This window comes from Prinia subflava, chromosome Z, assembly GCF_021018805.1.
Source record: "Prinia subflava isolate CZ2003 ecotype Zambia chromosome Z, Cam_Psub_1.2, whole genome shotgun sequence".
Classification (NCBI taxonomy): domain Eukaryota; kingdom Metazoa; phylum Chordata; class Aves; order Passeriformes; family Cisticolidae; genus Prinia; species Prinia subflava.
This window is the reverse complement of record NC_086283.1, coordinates 43,652,620-43,673,087: the sequence shown is the minus strand read 5'-3', so window position 1 is coordinate 43,673,087 and position 20,468 is coordinate 43,652,620. Positions and strand designations below refer to the sequence as shown.

General features: G+C 35.3%; 1 protein-coding gene across 1 annotated transcript in view; it reads right to left on the bottom strand.

The window, feature by feature from the left end:
* Positions 1-20,468, bottom strand: part of LOC134563685 (uncharacterized) — a 40,439-nt gene extending 19,971 nt beyond the window's left edge. The window contains exons 1-6 of the mRNA XM_063421856.1: positions 20,127-20,468; positions 12,501-12,595; positions 8,970-11,498; positions 6,357-6,539; positions 3,080-3,247; positions 1,337-1,438 (exon numbers count right to left, since the gene is read on the bottom strand). Of these exons, the coding sequence (XP_063277926.1) occupies positions 1,337-1,438; positions 3,080-3,247; positions 6,357-6,539; positions 8,970-11,498; positions 12,501-12,558 (3,040 nt within the window). The 5' untranslated portion in view covers positions 12,559-12,595; positions 20,127-20,468. The remainder of the gene's footprint in view (positions 1-1,336; positions 1,439-3,079; positions 3,248-6,356; positions 6,540-8,969; positions 11,499-12,500; positions 12,596-20,126) is intronic.

The window sequence follows — 20,468 nt, the reverse complement described above, 5'->3', positions numbered from 1 at the left end:
AGAATTTCTTCCCAGTGAAATGAATTATATTTTGAGAAAACATAATTTTACTACAAGCTTGTCTGAAAAAACCCCTTTTTAAAAAATGTTGTCACTATTTTAAAGCAACTATGCTTGAAAACAACATACAAATAAAAGTGATATAAAATGTGAATTGCTATACCTAATTTTAACTAGTAGGGATAAATTGATGTCAGAGTTATTGTATGCATGATATACTATTTTATTTGTACTTAGGTAAAAAACTTATGAACTCACAGGCTGCTGAATTCACAGGCTTTCCCAGTGTTGTCAGGATGATGGACAATCTAATACATAAGGCTGGTAATAGTGACAGAGCTATTCTCAGATGACATGCCAGAAGAGCCTTCTCTGTATAGGATGACAATTTGCATAGTATCTGGGGGCTTTTTTAGTAAGAATCTATCACAGTCTCCTTTACGTTCTGCACTTCTACTAATTCTACTCTGCCTTTCTTGAGATGCAGAGCAGTAGAGCAAGCAGTGCTCTAGATTCAGATGAGCCAAGGTCTTAGGCAGCAGTAAAATGACAGACTGCCTGTGTCTCATTCTCTCTGCTATTACTGACTGAGTCAGCTTTTAGCCAGATTTCTAAGCTGACATTATGCACAGAGCCAATGATTTCAGAGACCTTTCAGTGGTGACTCCCAAGATCTCATTCCTGAGCGAAAGGGCCAACGCCATTATTAAGGCAAGCTAGCTCATTCTTCTCTAGAGGCAGTATCTTACATTTCATCTTTGCTGAAAATGATCTGCCATTTTTTTCTCACTCACTTGGGATTGGGAGTTTCTTTTGGTGTTCCTTATGATCATCATAATTCCTGAAAGCAGTTAACAGCCCACCTGTCGAGAGTGACAGATGGCTTGATGGATCCAAGCAGAAGTGTGCCTAGCCATTAAGATTTTTGTAAATATTAGAAGGACCACTTCTAATATTAATTCATTTTAATTTTTAAAGGCCTACTGTCATTCATGGATGTCAGCCCACAAAGATTTTCCACTTTACATCTTGAGAGATGTTGAATGCAGGCACTTGCACAAGGTATGAACTGACATGGAAGAAGACAGGGCACTGGAGTCTGATTTACTCCTAGGGATACTGGGGCTCTAAGACTGTTGTTCATGAGCACCCACTAATTATGGAAATTATTGTGTACATCTATATTATGAATTATATAAAACAAATGTTTTATGTAGATCATAATATATCATGCAGCTATATATTATATATATAATCAGTTTATATAATAGAATATTATGTGTTTAATTTTTATATATCTCCACAGGAGAAATTAACCAGTACAAACACAACTTACTTGTGTCAACTTCAGTCACAAGGATAGGCTTTGAGAACTGGATCCTGAAACCCCAAGGGTAATTGCCAGTTCCTTTAGCGATCTTCACTGTTCTTTCTCGAACTGGAAATAGGAAGAAAGATAGCTTCTTTTCTCTACATATACAATTCAATAAGGAGCAGTCTGTTTTTAAAACCTTTAAAACTTTCTGTAGGCACTGAGCGTTACGGATCCTACAAATAGTTGGGGTGCTGGTCCTCAGACAGTGACATCCCTTACACTGCAACAGACCAAATATCATTCATGTTAGGGCACAGCAGACAGCAGTTTAAATTAAGTCCCTGGACTTTGTAATGAAGAGCTAAGTATTCAGGTATTCCACTCTATTGATGGTGTTCCGTGAGAGTAAAACACTCATGCTTTCTGTGTCAGACCTCTATACTGCAAATACAAAATACACTCTAATTTTACAAATGGGTTTTAATCTGTTTCTTGTCGTTTCATTCTTTTTATATTTCAGAAGGCCTCTATCTTATGGATAGTTGTTTCTTCATTTATTTCTTCTTCCACTCCACACTCCCACACTGCCCTCCAGCCCTGTAACCAAGCCTCCCCAGCCATAGTGGCATCTTCTGCCAAGGGGGCCTGAAATCTCTTTCAACTCAGCAGAATTTAACACTTAAAGGGATCAGCCTCAGTAACAAGGAAGATCAGGGTCTAATTGCCTACTTCCATCTCTTCCATTTCTTTCACTGTCTAACAGTATTATTATTCTGACTTTAATGGCCTGGTTCTTTAGAAAACCTTATGCTTAAGAAGGATTTAATTGTAAATTTGATTTCTTGCAGTGTTTTGATCATTTGACTACCTTACTGTAGTTTATTAATGGAGGCCATTCATCAGTAATTTATGACAGCTGTTTTGTCTCCAAATTGTGTACTATTTGGAAGACAGAAATTGCTTTAAAGGTTACTTTACTAGTAGGCCAAATGATATTATCTGTCAAAAACAGATACTTCAATACTGACTTTAACTATCTTGCTGAAGTTCTGAGCTCTCCTGTGGGAGAAGATGCAACCGAAATGGTTTTCCAGAATATTCTGATGTGTTAAGGGTAATTTTTCATGTCAGAAGATTTATAGAGGCCATTTGTTCCCTCTCATATTCTGAATGATTTATGAGCTCCAACAAAGAACTTTCCTGGAAAGCTACAGGTGTGTTTCAATTTTTCTTAGTTCTTTGAACTGTGTTACTTATGAGTAACTCAATATCTGAGAAGTGAAGGAAAACCTCCCATCCCCCAGAAAAAGTTGTTCACTATATTTGTTTGACAGATTTAAACTATGAATAGAACAACCCTACTCATAGCAAATAAGTATTTTCTTCCTGGATCAACCATGTCTGAAAGTTTGAAGTAAAACAGATTTTATGTCCATTATAATACTTTATGACCACAAATATCTCTATGGTTTTGCCATGCTTGAAGAAGTAATGGAATTACATTGCCTCTACCTTTATCTCATGAGATTTAGTTATGAACTTTTGCCAGTTTATCAAGTAATGATGACACTTTGCAAGACAATAGCTAAATAAGAACTATTCATTTTTTTAGTAATCTTTTAGATTCTTGGGTTACTCCTTTTCCTGTCTTTAGCATAAGTGACCAGCATCTTCTTCAAAATGTTGTTCCCCTGAAGTACTGAGAGTGCCCCAAAGAAATAATTTTTTTATGACATTTATTACCTGTTGCTCTAGCCAACTTACTTGCTACTGGTCTAGGCCTTTTGCTGAGACATCTAGGACTGTTATCTGGAGAGACATCATCTCCTCTGAAAACCCAGGAAGCAGAATGAAAGTTTTCTGTATAAAAACCTCCGTCCTCATTTTCAGAATATAGTCCCAGATCTACTGATCGAGCATCCTCTGAATTTACTGTCATGATGATAAAACAAGCAAAAGTTATGTCAGGAGGGAAAATACATGAAGAATAAGAGACCTCAGTCACTCAGCATGGAAGAAGTGCCACAAACTTCTTTATGAACTGTTTGTAATGTTTGTATTCACTTCCTCAATTTTGTTGCTGTTAAAGGTGAAGACTGCAGGAATTTCCAAATATAAGATCAAAATACTGGAGGCTAATGCATGTTGGACTTGAGTAAGAAGTGAAACCTTAATGCGAGTGGTCAAAACAGGAGCTGCAACTCTTTAAGATAAATATGGCTTTAGCCAGTTCTTAACCTATCTGTGACCCATTTGATTAGGAAATCAAACAAAACTTCTAGAAATTTAGTATGAGTTCAGTGCATGTCAGAAGACAAAAGAGAAGATTAAAAGTGTCTTCCATGATGGGGGCATTGATGACTATAATTTCTGTTTGCTTAATCTTAGCTCTTCCAGACATGTGAAGGTTTTTAAAAAGGAGGTGAGAAAATAATAGATTGTTGGTGGTGTTTTTTCAAATTTTATTTATTTATTTATTTATTTATTCATTTTTTATTGTTGTTGTTGTTGTTTTTAACCATAGAACTCCTGGCTAGTTCCTTCATAGACTGTTGAATATTTGTATGATATGTTATACTGAGGATACAAACAGCAAGTTGAATGTAAACAAAAATGCTGTGTAATAGTCTGACAACATCCCAAGTAGACCAGGAGCTGGAACTTCAAAGTTAAGACTGGATGGTGCAAGTCATATATAAGTATATCATCAGATGCTGTGCTAACAGATGGACTAAAAATATAAGTTTTCTGAAAGAAAAAAACCATCATGTACCATTCAGTATGAAATGCGTGGTATAATGCAGCTAGATTTAATGCAGCTAGAGGAAGGATCTGTTTGCTTTGTTTATCCTGTGTTTGATGCAAAATGATTCCCAGTTTAAAAACAGAGAAGATAAAAATTTACTTTTATTTAAAGTTTTATTTGTTCGGGAAGTCACTTCCTGAATACATCTAGATGGCAGTCCTTTTGTCACTTAGAAAATGTGCTCATTGTGTCCACCTAGACAAATACTCCACATCCATTGGTTTTTCTCTTATTAGGCAGAAAGTATGAGATGATATGCTTAACTGTATAAGAAGCTACTAGCAAATAAATAAATAAATATTACTATGCTGATATGTTTAAAGCTCATTTTACCTTGCTACCATGAATGCATAAATTAAAACCTAGCACCAAACAACTCAGTACAGCACAGTGTTTTGCCAGTTTAATGCTGAATTTTTATAATAGCAGTAGAGTTAGAGTATGTTAAAATGTGACAAATAGGCAAAACTATACACACTGCCACACTGACATTATTGAATTCTGCCAAATGTTTATTTTCTTTTCAACTTGAGTTTTTGGAACAGATGTCAAACTGGGGTGTCACAAACAAGTGCAGCTAAATCCTTCCTAGAGGCTGGAATTAAGTATGTAAGGAGCTGCTGCTTCCATATGTTAATCAGAATTGTGTCAAGTCTGCCAACACAGGGGAACAGTCAAACTACCAAACCAAAAGGGACAGAAGTCTCAGGCCTGTGACATACTATCCAAAACTATTAGATGTGAGAATCTGTGACAGTTGTCTGCCCAGTCATCTGTTCTGGAGAGCACCCTGGTTTATGCCATGTACTACCCAAAACTTTGTCTCAAGGAAAGCAATTCTAGCTTTTGCAACTTGCTCTTTTTTGACTTGATTTGTTAAAAATATATATATGCTTTCTCTATGAAACCAACACATGCCTGACTTAGTAAAATTTATGGTTCAGCTTTATATTCAAGAGACATTACTGTTGAAATCAAGGAACAGTTTACCCTGGTGTGTATAGCTTCTGGTAGTTTTTCTGAGCTCAGCTGGTTTGACATGGTAACTTTCTGGTCCTAATATGAAGGCCTAGAATCTGTTTTAGGGGCAAGCAATGAAAACTACTACCAATAAAGAGCTTCTCTATTTCCATGTGAAATGTCAGTCATGCATGCTCCTTTGTTAACAAGAATTAAAACTTTATGGATTGCCTCAGTCACCTGAACTTAGGTGGCATGTACCATATTGGGTACCTCAGGGTATCCTGTTTGCTGTTCAATTACTATTTCAAAAATGCTTGGATTCCCTGCTGGTTCACATATCTCAGGCCCGTCTTGGTATCCCCAGCTGGCAACTGAAATCCATGTTTAGGCAGTGAATTCAGGCTCCGTTGATGTAGGATTTGCCTCTTTGGTACAGGCATGGAACATATTTATAGTTTATAATATATTGTACCTGCACTGAATTCTTAAGAGTTCGGAGTCTTCAAAGGATTTGTATTTTCCCTTCTTCAAAGAGGAAGTTATATATCTACAAATAAAATTCCTGTACCAAAAGTAATCATTGTAGCCCAAAATATTTCCACGGGGAAGTACAATTTCTTATCTCTACAGAATATTTCTTATATTACTAAAAAAGCAAAACAGGAGGTGAGGCAGTGTCAAGTAAGAAGTACCACATATGTTCTCCTTAGACTGTGCAATCCTTGCTTGGTGGGTCCATCTGTATGAAATGTAAATTCACTAAGCAGCTCATCTTAAAAATTCCTTCCCATTAAGTTTAAGCTGATGAATTAGCACGTGGCAAGGTGATGGATTTCTTAAAGAGACAGTTATGAGTTACAGTGAATCACAATCTAGGCAACGAACCTAGATTGAAGTTGGAGCAGGTGGTTAGCTTTGTGAGGAGAGAGACTCCCCGCTCAGCATGGCTTGATGTGATACCAGGATTATGACTTTTGTTATAACCTCAAACCTGCTGCCACATGATCATGTGTTTGTGCCTAGAGTTTGTCTTAATATTATTTGAGTATATTATTTGAACATGTTCTAACATGAACATGCAGGGTAGAATCAACATTTTTTTTTTGTCAGATTGTTTGCTTAACCAAGGAGAAAGGATGTTTCATGTTACTCACGATAATGACTAACACAGACACTCAGATAGTGAACTAGAGATCAATTTCCTTAGCTGAAAACCCTGTCATAGTGTCACACAAAGGGGAAACATCTCAAGTGTAATACTGAAGTACTCACTTGATCCCTCAGTGATTGTGCTGTTTATGGAGCTCCCTCCAGTTGAACTGCATTTTTTGCTGTCTTTGAACTGTTTCCGTCTTCTGGCCCACTGGTCTATTGCATCTTCCTGGGAACTGTCACTTGCCCTGGTATCTTTCTTCAAAGGTAACTTTCTGGTTTTATCCATTTCTGATTTCAAGTCTAAGTTATAACCAGATGTTGTTTGTGAGAAATATGTGAGATAACTTGTATAGGTAATTTTACTGTTTAATATTTCCACATTCTAAATACGAGAATATATATAACCAATATATAAATGAAAATACCAAATAATAGTGAAAATATTCAGAAAGTATATATTTTAGACTAACTGAGGCCTTTATGCAGCAAGAACTCTAGCTAAATACCTACATAGCCCTTGAACATCACTATTTTAATGCAGAAACTTGTGAATTGCTCATGGTTCTTATTTAACATCATACATTTTTGAAGTGGCCAATAGGTAGATATATAAACTCCTGTTTGAACACCAGTAATCTTGTAAGATATGCATGAAGATTTTCCTTGTTTAGATTTCATTCCAGTTAAGGCAGAATAAACTTACTTCTTGTATTATATGTCAGATAAAGTAGCAATGGTAAAACAGATCTTGTGTTCTGTTCTGTTCTGAAAATGTGACTGTAACCACTGGAAAGGGCACATAGGCCCCAGCCTCCACAGGCTCCCTGGAAGAATGTGTAGGTGCACTCATGGCTGTACAGCCTTTTTTTAGCTTTAACTAGATCTTCATCACAGACACATGTAACTGAGCAAGGGCATTCCAGGGCACCATTCCAGACCAGTATTCCAGACCATTGTTGAGAGTTACGAAACCTATCTCACTGCTCTTGCAGTGCCCTTTATAGGGGTCTTGTCCTCTCTGATACAATCATGAAGTCCCCAGAACACCAAGAGACTTCTACATCACCTTTCCCCCATCTTCTTTACCACAGTGGCATCTCTTCTCCTCTGTTCTAGATGTTCTCACTCTTTGCTAAAAAATGACACATTTACTTTCCAGTGTCACTGGATTATTAAACTCTGTAAGTGCCATACTGTCCAATGTCTTGGCAAAGTAGGCTGGTATTCTCAAACTAAAAGTAGATTTTAATTCATATTAATAAGCTGTAATATTCGTGCTGGATGTACATTTATTCATTTAAGGTAGGACCTCCACAGCATTGCTAGAAATGAAGGAAAATCAAAATATGACCCTGGACAAAAAGAGGCCCAAAGAGAGATGACAAGTATGAGAAAGAACACACACAGATAATTCTTAGCAAGGGGTAAAAGGGAAGAGAGAATAAAGGAAGAGAAAATAAAATAAAAATGGAAGACATAGATACACCTCACTTCTGTGCTGTGTCCTTAACCATTTAGGTCCAATGTCCAAGAAGCCAAGGATTTTGGCAGTTTTCCTTTAGTATCTTAATTCTATACCTTGTTCTATAGAGATTTCCATTTCATCAATTCTCTATTTATTTCATATATTGATAATGAGATACTGGTATTGAGATATTGGTCTATATAGTATATCTATATAGTGTATATAGACTTTAGTTTTTTAAATTTCTATTACCAATGCAAAACAAGACAACCATGGAGGTCATACCAGTCCTTTTTGCAGGTATTGTGAACTAAACAATTTTTAAAAAACTTCATCTGCTTTGAACTAGGATTCTATAAGACATTTTCCATAAGAAAATGTATATTTTTCAACAGAATAAACCTCTTAACCTCCAAATCTGCAGGAAATGTCTTCTGGAGAGTTAAATCTGAGATATATTTGCATATAACCTGGTTAATATTAAAAAAAAAAAACCCAAAATGTTTGGAGTGATATTTAAACAACACATACACACATACGTGTGTACATATTCATCATGTAAAAGGCTCACATTGTGCAATGTCCCAGGATGGCTTAAAATTTTTATAGTTCAAAACACTCATTTCAAATGACAAGTTATGGATACAGGTAGATGAATTATAAAAAGGATTTTGTAAAGAGATTTTGTAAAATATGAGTTATAAAAATTAAGCCTTTTTCATATGCAGTTTTTTCAAACATATAAAAGAGAGGAGAAAAGCAGGTTAAAGGATCTTTATGGTCATTCTATGAAAATGTTCAGCCAGAATTAAGACCGAGATGTACTTAGTATTTATATATATTCAGTATTCATATTGATCACATAGATTTGAAAGCCAGATTTATGTGGTTTTAAACACTGACTTGTGCTCTGAGTTCATATCACATGCCATCTGCTTTTACTATTACTTTCTGCAATGCTATTTGCTTCTCTCATTAGTTGTATAGGATGGGTGGGCAGTTTTATGTAGGAAAATAGCGTCTTGATCAAAGCTGCATGAATTTATTATTGAAGTTTTTTAAAATTTATGTTTCTTGGCTCTACAAGATGGTTCCTAGAATCCTCAGCAGAATAACTGCATATTATAACTCCATGGCCAAACATATACCATAACAACATCATTGTAAACCTTTAATATACATTTATTTTCCATGAAAACAGATGTCACAAAAGCTCCTGTGCAAAAGGTGTGTGATATTAACTTGAAAAGTCTTGTAGCACCTACCTTTCTGACTAATCTGTTTTACTGATGACAAGATATCTGTATTCTCATAATAGTCTTCTTTCATTTCAGAATTTGACTCAATTTCTTCAGAGTTGGACTGGACTAACAGAAGAGGTTGATTTGCTCCAGGCTCTCTCCTTAAACTGTCATCAATTGACTGCTTACTGCAAAAGTTCTCCAATCTTTGCCTAACGTTTGAATGTTCTGTGAAATTCTCTTTCTTTTCCATGCATACTGAAGAGGTAGATAATACAGAAGCCTGTGCTGAATTATTATAGCAATCAGATTCAACAAGGACATCTCCAGATATGTCCTGTACCTTGGAAAGGCTTTCCAACGCTTTATTCGTGCCATGCTCTTTGTGATCTAACAACAAGGATGACAGCAAGGATTTTTCTTGTACGGTGCAGGTAAAGTTAGGTTCTTTCTTTACAGCAGAGCCAAAACATCCCGGTATCAATGTCGTGTTGCCCTGGGAAAGCCTTCCTTCTACTTCTCCAGTTACCACTGGAGGGTCGTTCAATACTGACTCTCTTCTTTTATTTGTTACCTCAGACTCTGCATAATGAGGATGAAAATCCAACTGTAAATCTGAACTTTGTTTTGGGATGCTTTCAATAGATGCATAATTAGTAATTTCTTTGTCCTTAAGGAATTCACCTGAAGGGCTTATAGAAAGTGGAGAGGCTTGCATCAGGCAAGTTTTGTTTTGCCATTCAACATGCTTTTCTATAGAGTTGTATTCTGATTTCTCTTTATCTAAAGCTTCAGTAGACTCAGAGCCTTCCTCCCACATGGATAGGTTTCCCAGAGGCTCTTCATGGCCATTTTCTTTTTTTTCGTGTATAGTATCACTGGAATGAAGACTCTCCATTAATGTTTCTTCTGTTCCTTCATCTTGCCCCACACAGTCTGCACAGTCATTCAGTAAACAAGTGCCATCTAGACAGCCATCTTCTTCAGGCTCAGATGGATAAATGGTAATATTATGATCAAACAATGTGAAAGCATACTGATATGAAGACTTAAGACTTCTCAAATTTCTCAGCGAGGAGGACAAGTCAGGACACTTGCAAAGCTCTGTCAAAGAAGAGGTCAAGCCAGGACACTTACAAAACTCTTTATATTTGGTAGGAATATATAAATTCCTGTTATGGGTATCTCCTGCTTTGGTCTCCTTAAGCAATACATTTAAGGATGGCAGTGAGTAAAAGCCAGAATCCCTTCTAGGGTGAACAGGTGATGGTACCTCGAGGGTAGTATCTGGGAAAGACTTTCTTCTTGCTGTTCTTGGCCCTGTGTCTCTGTGTTTGTCACAGTTACTTCTTTCTTGACCTGATACGTTGCTTTTACTAACACATTCTTTCCCACTGTTTGGGTTATGCAAGGTATTAATAGCTACAAGACAATTAGTATTACTTATTTTTGAGAAAAGCATTTTGTCCTTTGAAAAATCTTCCTTTTCATTGATGTGGTCTTCATAGTCCTCTGTGTTAAGTTTACAGAAATAATTTTCTTCCCCCCAAATGCTCAAGGCTGTACTGAGACCGTCAGATTCCTTTCTGCTATTAACAGGGTACAAAGATACACCTTCTGTGATTGTATCCAGGTGCAGTTTGTCACAGTCAGCAAATTCTTTTGGTGGAGGGAGAAGTGTATATCCATCTGGGAATGTATAATCTGTTTTTTCATGAAAGCTAAATGATGACTCACAGTCTGTGTTACACAATGTCTCCGTTACAGAATAATCTGTTTCACTCCAATATGTATCTTCCTGTTCCCTGTTGAGTGGTTGGCTCTGTGCCTGCTCAGCAGCTTTGAGGTTAACCTTCAGATTTTTCTTTCTGCTGGTATATTCCACCTGAATGTCTTTTGTTTCAATGTTCATTTCCAGGGAGGCACTTTCATTGATGGCAGTTTGAATTTTATGTTTAGAGGATCCCTTGTATTTCCCCCTGTGTTCTTCTGAATGGTCAATTGAAGGGCACTGGTACTTTGAACATTCTGAACACTGACTTTTCTGGCTTTTTCTTTCATGACGTTTCTTGTTCTTTGAACTTTTCCTTTTTTCATCCACAACTTTTGTTCCAGAATCAAACAAAGAAATATTCTTAATTTCTACTTTCACATTAAAAGAGCCATATTTTACTTCTGCAGAAATTTTTCCAGTGGCCAAACTAACAGAGTCTGAAGAATCTGGCTTGCCCCACAGTGTAATTTTTCCTTTGGATGAGCCCTCTGACTCACCAAAAGTTACTGTAGCTAGAATTTCATCTTGCTGAGCTGAGAATGTTTTAGGAGGGCAGTTCTTTTCCTTCTTCCCTTCTTTTTTACTGTGTGATACATTATCAAGGTCTCTATCTTCAGAAGCATCTGAGCTACGCTGATTCTTGTTTTCATGACCTTTTCCATCTTCTTCAGCACTCTTTACATCCAGTGGCTCTGTGAAGTGAGACAGAGTCTCATGTGCTTTATTTTCAAGGCTTCCTACACTTTGCTGGCATTTACAAATGGGTGACAACTGTGTATCTAATTTAAGGTAAAAAAAAAAAAAATTCCCATGGTTTGGTAAGCAGTATCATAAATGCGTGATGAGCTTTGAGACAATTTTCATAGAAAAAGCCTACAGTATCTTTAATATTTTCCACATTATTTTTTTTAATTTCAGTATTAAATTGTTTTGTCATAGTTATCTGATAAGTAATGTAGAGTCAGATAAGCAGGGTGGACCACATTAATTCACTTTGATTTGAGAAATTCAATATATTTGCGCTTTTTTTTTTTTTTTAATAAATTTTAGCTTTTGTTAGGGGATAAGGTATTCTATTTGCTTATAATAAGAGTTACATTATAAATTATATTACTCCCCCCAGTATTTACCTTGTTCCTGTGAACACACTGGGTCAATCAACATCCCACTGCCTGCTTGCAGTTTGGGTAAATTCTATGGAAGTTGGCTTTTATAATCCTTTTACAGATTGGCAAACAAAGGGATTAATTAATAAGATCACAATCACACAGCAGGTCAGTGGCACATTGCCAGATGTGAGTCACAGCTACCTGAGCTAAGAATAAAATAATGTTTCCTGGCTGTACTAGGCAAGATTTCATGGCATTCACACAATGACACAAAATTCTGTCTTCAGTTTTTTTAGAACAGGTCGTGCATTACAGGACATAATATAAACATATCAGTTTAATAATGACAACTACCTAAACAGGATTAGAACAAGCTATTAAACTAAGACAACACTGAAATTTACACCAAGAATGATGACATTTTGAGGCAATCAGACAACAAAATATTTGGAAAGCCTTTGCTAGAAACAGCCAGAATAGCAGTTTAACTAAAATAAAAGAACTAGCCTCACCAAGACATTACCTATATGTACCCACACTTAAGTGTAAATATTTCCAACCTGACAAACAGCTTTGGGCACCAGGTGAATTTCTGTCTTGATGAGTAAATTAAGAATAGCCATATATGTTTCCATTGATTTTACTTTATATTAAATATTTCTGTAAACTTACATTCTCTGGAATCAGAGCTCTTTCTGCTCTTGCAGCTTTTTCTTTTTTTTCTACTCATTTCTAAGAACCAAGGGCATCTGTGTCATCTGTGTTTTCTGTTTGGGAGGGAAAACATTGGATAATGAGAAAGCTTCTCTGGGATGGTTTTGCCCTCTCTAACTCTCAGGTTTTCTAACTTGTTTTATTATAACTTGTTTATATAACTTGTTATAATAAAAACCAGAAAAGTTCTAGAGCAGGTACTAGCTTATATAACAATAATAATGCACATATTTCTTCTGTTGGTTATTTAGGAACAACTCTTGAAGATTTTCAAATAATAGCTTAAAATCAAGATCTCATGGTCTCAGTTATAGGGCCTGAACAAATACCCTTTAAAGTCTGTGGAAGCCTTGAGCGGTGGGCGACCTTTTACAGTCTATGATTTTATCTGATTCAGATTTTTAGAGATTAATACTTTGTTTTAAGCATTGATTTAAATTCAATCTTATTTATATGTGTAATAAAATATGTAATAATAATTTATTTCTTCTCTTGAAAAGAAACTCACTTTGAAGTGAGAAGTATTTAAGCACCTAATACATCATAGGCATGGTCTTTAGGAAATCAATATGGGTTATTCAGAAAAATCAACTAATTACAAATGTTATTAGTCATAATAGTCTTTTGATGTTTGTTTATCAGAAGATGCAAAACATCATTGCAGAAGGAGTGTGACTGAATTTTTAAAGCCACAAACTTACTCGGTATAATGAGAATATATGAATTTCATTATAAGAATGAAGCTTTTAAAATAATTGACATTTTAAGACGCATGTTACATGTCACTGTATGCCATGATACATAGCTAGCCAAACAACTGGGAAGAAATTTTTTCAAAACACAGTCTCTTCTACTTCTGAAAAATTTTAAATTTGTGTCAGGCCTGAATGACTGAATACACCAGTGTACATTCATTAGCTGGCTGCAAAATGCACGCAATTCTCCTCTGTCTTTTTGGAAGATACTAGAGAGAGACTGTGAAAATTGTGTACTTATTTCACAGCAGATACTTTGGAATGTTTACACTCTCAGTTTCAGTATGAAGATATACCTCTACTTTTTCCAGAGGTCTTTTAATCAAAGCTTGACAGGCAGCCAAATCCACCAACTGAGCTCTGTTCTCAGTAGGAAGAATGAGCTTAAAATCAAATACAAGGCTTTAAAGGACACAGAGGTGAGAATTAGGACTGGTACTATTTGTAGTGTAGGGCATGAGGGAGTGTCCATCAGTTCCAGATAAAAATCAATATTCTCTTAAAGAGTTACATATGCAAGTATGCCGTGAGTAGCAACCTCATATTTGAGGTGTCATTTGTAAGATTTGCAGACTGATGCACATATTCATGAATTTAGGAACTAAGAGAACCCTATGTGATGTTACGGTTGAGGTTTCAGTTATATTTCATTAAGATTCAAATAAGAAAATGTTTTTATTTCTATGAATTCCCTCATTTCAGCCTAAGGATGATGCTACACACTCAACTCCTTCCGTTCACCTTCTTGACCTTCATGGTTGTGTTTCCAAAATACTAGCATTTGCTATACTACTTTTAATCATTCCTCAGAATTCCATTTTCATGGGTTTTGCCCCCTTTCTGTAGTCAGTAGTGAAATGGTTAACCTCAATACAGGAAATGTGATTTCCAGTTGTCACTGCTAAAATGCTGTTAAAAACTATCTGCAGATCAAAACCAGCTGCCTGTTCTACTTTAGTTTCTCTTTACATTTGATGGTTACTTTTACACTTGTATGCACCACAGAATATTTTTAAACAATTTTTTAATTTTACTGAATGCAACATTAGGCCAGAGACACATTTTTACACAAAGTGCTTGAGGCTTATTTTTAGGAAAGAATAACAGGCATATCTGTAATCAGTTAGCAGCAGATTTGAATTATGACAACTTTGTGGATAAGGTTTGCTTAGCTGACGATAGATTGAAGAATAAAAAGTACCTAAACTACCAGAAAGAACCACTGCAAGAAAGATGCTTGAATATTAAGGAGGTAGAAAGGATTGTAGATCAGTTATAAAGAAAATCATATTCATTTCAGTTTCTCCTCATTGTTGAAATGTCCAGTTTTGCCAGGTTTTGTAATGGTAGAATATCAATCAACTTTGCAGAAGGAATTCCGTAGCTGAGATGATCAGTAGTTCTACTACTATTCAAATTTATGTGTATTTGGTGTCATGGGACACTCTGAAAGTACTGAAGGTATGTAGTGCTAATTCTCTGCATGACAAGGGCTTGGGAAATGATGTGATATCTTCTGAAATTTAAAACTCTGAGCAAGCAGCTGTGAAATCATCAGTAGAAATAGCCACAGATCACGCTTGGTTTATAGAGGTAGGATTACAGATTTTGCTTTATTGTTGAAGATGAGATTTGCAATATAGGTTAACAGGATGATTAGGTTGTATTTTTTTAATAATTTCTGTAATTAGTAATAAGTAGATCAAACCTATAATGACTATTTGCACTGTTCACTTGTGATTAATGTTACCAGCTCTTATGTTTTTATGATTAATTAATTAATAGCTCTTGGCTATTAATTATTTACATACTTTTATTGTACCTGCAGTGTGTTAAGTTGTTGATACCTTAAATTTCAAAAAAAAAACCCCAACATTGGAAACAACTTCATGGTGCAAACAGTTTTGCTGCCCAGATTATATTTACATATGTTAATTCATCCTTTCTTCTATAAGGTCTACCATATCAGGAGAGGCACCAGTTCTTTGTTTTTAATTTATCTTATCAATGCATTGTTTTTATCTATTCTTGTTTCAGTGGTTCTGCAGCTGAGATGATAAGAGAATTAGGAATCTCATCACCTTCCATCCTACTCATGAGTAGACTATTGACTTGAGCAAAGATTAGTTGTATGCATCAGGACTGCATGGTAAGACCTCACCTTAGGAACTGTTTTGTCCACTGCTGCAGACTAGATGAACACAAGCCAAATTAGCTTAGCTGAGAATAGAGGCATTCAGCATTTGCCTGGATGGAAGCCAATGTCCACTGACATAGTTTCTTACATGATAGGTTATTCTTACTACATAGATTAGTACTTGGGTTAGCTCAGAATAACAACATCCTGATTTTGAGCAAAAGATCACTTTAGAAATGTTTGTATATGTATCACACTATAAATACAGGTAAAGCTCTGTCTAGAATGCATTTATTTTCATTGCTGATAACATCTGTAATGTTGTTTCCTTCAGGTTAATGCAGATGATGACAAGCTCTCTGACAATGAAGCAAAAAAAATAACCCCACTTCTGTAATGAATGCTTTCCTCTTTTTCCTGCATCATTTGAGTGACACAGGAAATGTTGCTTTAAAAACACTGACTGGAAGTAAATTTGGAAATACAGGAGTTATTTAACTTTATGTTTACATATTTATATTGTGGAAATTTCATGTGAAAATATGTGTTCTTTTGTTTTCTAAACAACGTTAGTGAACCTATTGTCAGAAAAGACAAAAGAAAAAAAAGAAAGGAAAATATGGAGAATATATTTGCTAATTCTGAATTGGAATGGTGTGATGACACAATAAATTTGTAAAATATTTTAAGTTCTTTCAGGGTAATGTAAATTATCCTTTTAGACTCTAAGTCTCTTTCTTATAATTCAGTATCCTATGCTGTACAAGGTTTTGCTATGAATATATTCAATGGCACCTCACTGAATACTTCCCTACTGAATTCTACAGTGCTCACAGAATTTAGAACAATGATGTCACAGCATACAAAAAAAAAAGCCTTTCTCAAACAAGAATATTTTACTTCTCCTTCCTTCTGTGTTTCAACACTAAACCCTTCTGATCTGCTTCCTCCCTTTGGATACAGAATCTTACTTTTTGTCCCCATATCCCTAGATGAACTTAATTACACTGAATTTCATTCTCATTTATTTCACAATTAATGAGAATGTCTCTTTGTATTTCACAATATGCTTCTATTCCATACTAAACACTGCTTTGGTTTTGCTCCCCAAGTTACCAGCTATGTGTGGTCTAGTCTCTTATGGCTTAGTTCCCCTCCTCTAATTACTAAAGTTTGAATTTTCCATGTGGATCATACAATGGCTTAGGCTGGAAGGGAGCTTAAAGATGACTTCATCCCAATATTCCTGCCATGGACATGGACACCTTCCACTAGACCAGGTTGCTCAAACCTCCATCTAGCTTGGCCTTGAACACCTCCAGGGACGGGGCATCCCCAGCTTCTTTGACTGACCTGTTTCAGTGCCCCACAGTGAATTAACCGATACAGTTAAAACCATGGAAACTCTACACCGAATTATCCAAAGCCACCTGAGATTCTCAAACATGTCTAGGCAAATGCTAAAATTTACTACTTGATTTCTTTTTATTCTCCATACTGACGGTGGTTTGTGGCATATTCCATACTTTAGATTTCATACGCTGGGGTAGATGCCCCACAGATAATTTACAATGTCATTAGAATGAGTTGGATAGGAGAGTCTTGAGTTCAACAGAGAGCAGGCAAAAATGTTCATCCTTGATTTACCTTTTACTTATCTCATTGAAGTACATCATATTGAAGTACCTTCTAGTTTTGCCTTTTTCTCTTTATCAAGCTTCCACTAGAATTTTATTTGAAAAATTTCTGAACAGACATTTCTGAAGTACTGCAAAACATATTTCATGTCAAAGAATGCTTTTTATGTCAAACACATACAAAATGTGTCATCAAAAATGCTGGTATTAGCAGTGGTTCTCACTCTCTGCCTCAGCTGAAATTGATCCTATTTTCACTTGTTTATAGTTTCATCTATGTATTTTCCTGAAAAGACAGGTCTTTAAAAAGGTATCTGCAAAATGTCTAGAAAAGAAGCAGGCAGCCATTTACAGGGCCGGTAACAGTGTCATACAGCACTTTGCAAAATCAATAAAAACGTGAACTCTACGCCTGCAAATAATCAGGTTCCAGTCAAATGGAATTCAGTGGATATAAGGCAGTATCCACTTAGCTCTGAGAACAGAGCATCCAAATGAAACACAGAAAAAACATGGGTCAGTGAAATCAATCTGCAACAGGTGTTGTACTGGGACCCACTGACCAACCATTTTATTTCATGAATTGTACTGTGGCACTTTTACTGAGTACACCAAATCAGACCACAAAAAGATTGCTAACACAAGTCACTATTTCTTCAGTCCTGATTCAGAAGGAAGGTTACTGTCTAAGCAACTAGGAATATCACATATGCCATAAATCAGCATTTTTAGGAAACCACATCCCCATGTAATTAGATTTTGCATTATTTTTGACTTTTCCACAAGCAGAAATGGATACAATATGAAGCATTGAACAGATTTTGACCAGTCTTTTGAAAAGAAATAATAGGTATATTATTCTTTCCAATATATTAAAGCTGTCCCTATACAGGTAGGGTACACTTCACTTCAGATTTAGAAAATGCTACTACAATAGCAGTCAGTCAAATGTTTTCAAGATTATTTTAATTTAGCACTGAGAATGCAAATGTCAGAAAAATTGTAGTGAACTACAGATTAGCAATCATGGGCTGTATATATACAGGCACTTTTTAAGGGAGACATGAAGTCACAGGTTTCAGCTCTTAAATTCTGCAAAATCATATATAAAACTCATTTCCCGTAAAGCTTCTGTCTCCTTATGACATAATTTTGCTTTTCAGTTAATTTTTTTGAGCTTTTGCAACAATAATAATAAAGACAAGCATGTATTTTAGACGTTGGAGATACTTAATTTCTGCACCAATATTTTTCATTTTTTTCTTCATTTAAAAATGTGGACTGCCTTACAATGCAATAGACTAGTAGGTAGCCTCTGTGCTGTAAATGGTCCATAAAACATTCCATTATAATTTTAACACAGTTATCAAATAACGAATATTTCAACTTTACTACAATGGATGTTCATGTTCATGTTCACTTATTATCATGTAAGCAAAAACATATTTATAAATAGAGAACAGAATTTGCTGTGCATGACATCTTTTCTACTGCATAAAATAACTTTTCCTCATCAAAAGCAGTGAAAATGAGTTTTAAAAATCACATAAAATGACATTTCTGTTTAGTGTTGGACTTCTGCTATTCCCATTTTAGAACCCAAAGGAAAATCTCCTAAACTGAGTATCAGCTGGATTAGCCTGTTCATGTTAGTTTGTCATTCTGATATTTAGAGTGCTATCTATGGACTTCATGCTTTGTCAGTACCAAAAATGACAGCAGGTATGGCAAATAACCTCCAGATGTGATGCAGCAATTTATCATGAAATTAATAGAAATCTCACTACAACATATACTAACAATAGCAACTATAACAAACATTTCCAATACTTAAATGTAGTTTCTACAGTCAAAGATGTTACTGTCAGTTAATTCTATAACTCCTTCTCAGTCTCTGAATTACTCCAATTTATTTGAGCTTCAGAACTGCTCATACATCTTAACAGAAATCAGGTTTCAAAGTGTTTGCTTATACTTGAAACTGAGCCCATCAAAAAACTCCTGCAGAGTAGTTGTACACTATAAAAATTTTCTTTGAAAATGAGGTAGTTTTTTATTTTCAAAATGTCTGGGACTATAAAATATAAATTACAATTATAAATGAAATTCCATCATTCATAGAATGCAATAAGGGCAAAATCCATCACTCTAACATCTAGGATTTGATTTCTGGTGTCTAAAATGGGAAAACTAAGACACCATATTTTCTGACCATGCCATTTCCAGGGTCACTTTCTCCAGACTAGCAACTTACACAAAATAAGTAAGGAGTAATTTAGATTTAGAATGACAGAAGAATTCTAGATGCTTATTTCATACACTCTTTTTGAGCTTTGGTGGAGGTCTTGAGAAAATGCCTACACTTCTTAACTGAGTATTAGAATGCTAGAATGCTTCTCTCCTTAGAAAGAAATAAGGACATATTTTACCAAAGCTAGCTTAGTTTGCAGGATGATGAAATAGTAGGAGGAAAAAAATTACTATCCAAGGTTATTTCAGTGCTGAAAAATGAAAATGTAAGCTTCTCTACTCAACAACATGTAATATTCCTTCTTGACTACTAATTCTCTAGTCTTACCACTACAGTTCTCCATATTCCAATGTGAAATATCGGTTGCAGAAAGACAATACTTCTAACAAATGGAAGTTCATTCATACAGGCTTTAATTTCCAAAATTATATACCATTAAGTTTATAGTACTTATATGATAAAATAAGATAACCTATAGTCTTAGGAATCAAATATCCATCTTAAAAATCATTTAGGAAAACAGTAATATTTTCTCACTGTGAAAAACATCTGCAGAATTCCCATATTTAATAAAAGCTATGATGAATTGTAACTATTAGTACCTACAGAATACTACCTAGAAGAATCTAATTTAAAGAAAAAAGCTTATACCTACCATTGCCACGAGCCAATATTCATTTTCCTCAGATGCCTGCTGTTATGCACTGTCTGTGAACAGTTTGCTTTTCTAAGCTCATGAAGGATAGGTTGGCTATCTTGCTAAGGCTTAATAGGATAACAAGTTCAAATTTTTTTTAGACTTACCCCCTTCTGTACCGTCAAACCCAGTCAGCAATGATATGCAGTACATACATATCCTTCAAATCACTGAAGAAATAAAGGAGTACCAGTTATTTAACTCTTTACAGCTAAAACAGATAATAAAAATAACAACTAAACTACCCAGTGGATACAAAAGGTCAGCTTTGTCTGAAAAGTCTTAATCAATCAGATTACCTAATTAAAATTAAAGATAAAAGAGGGAGCAATGTCCACAGTCTTGTTCCACTTCTTTTTCTATTTCTGTCTGCTAAGCTCAGAATCTGATTAGTATATTTAATTCCAAGAAGCATCATGACTAGTCTACCTTTAATCAGCCTGTTGACA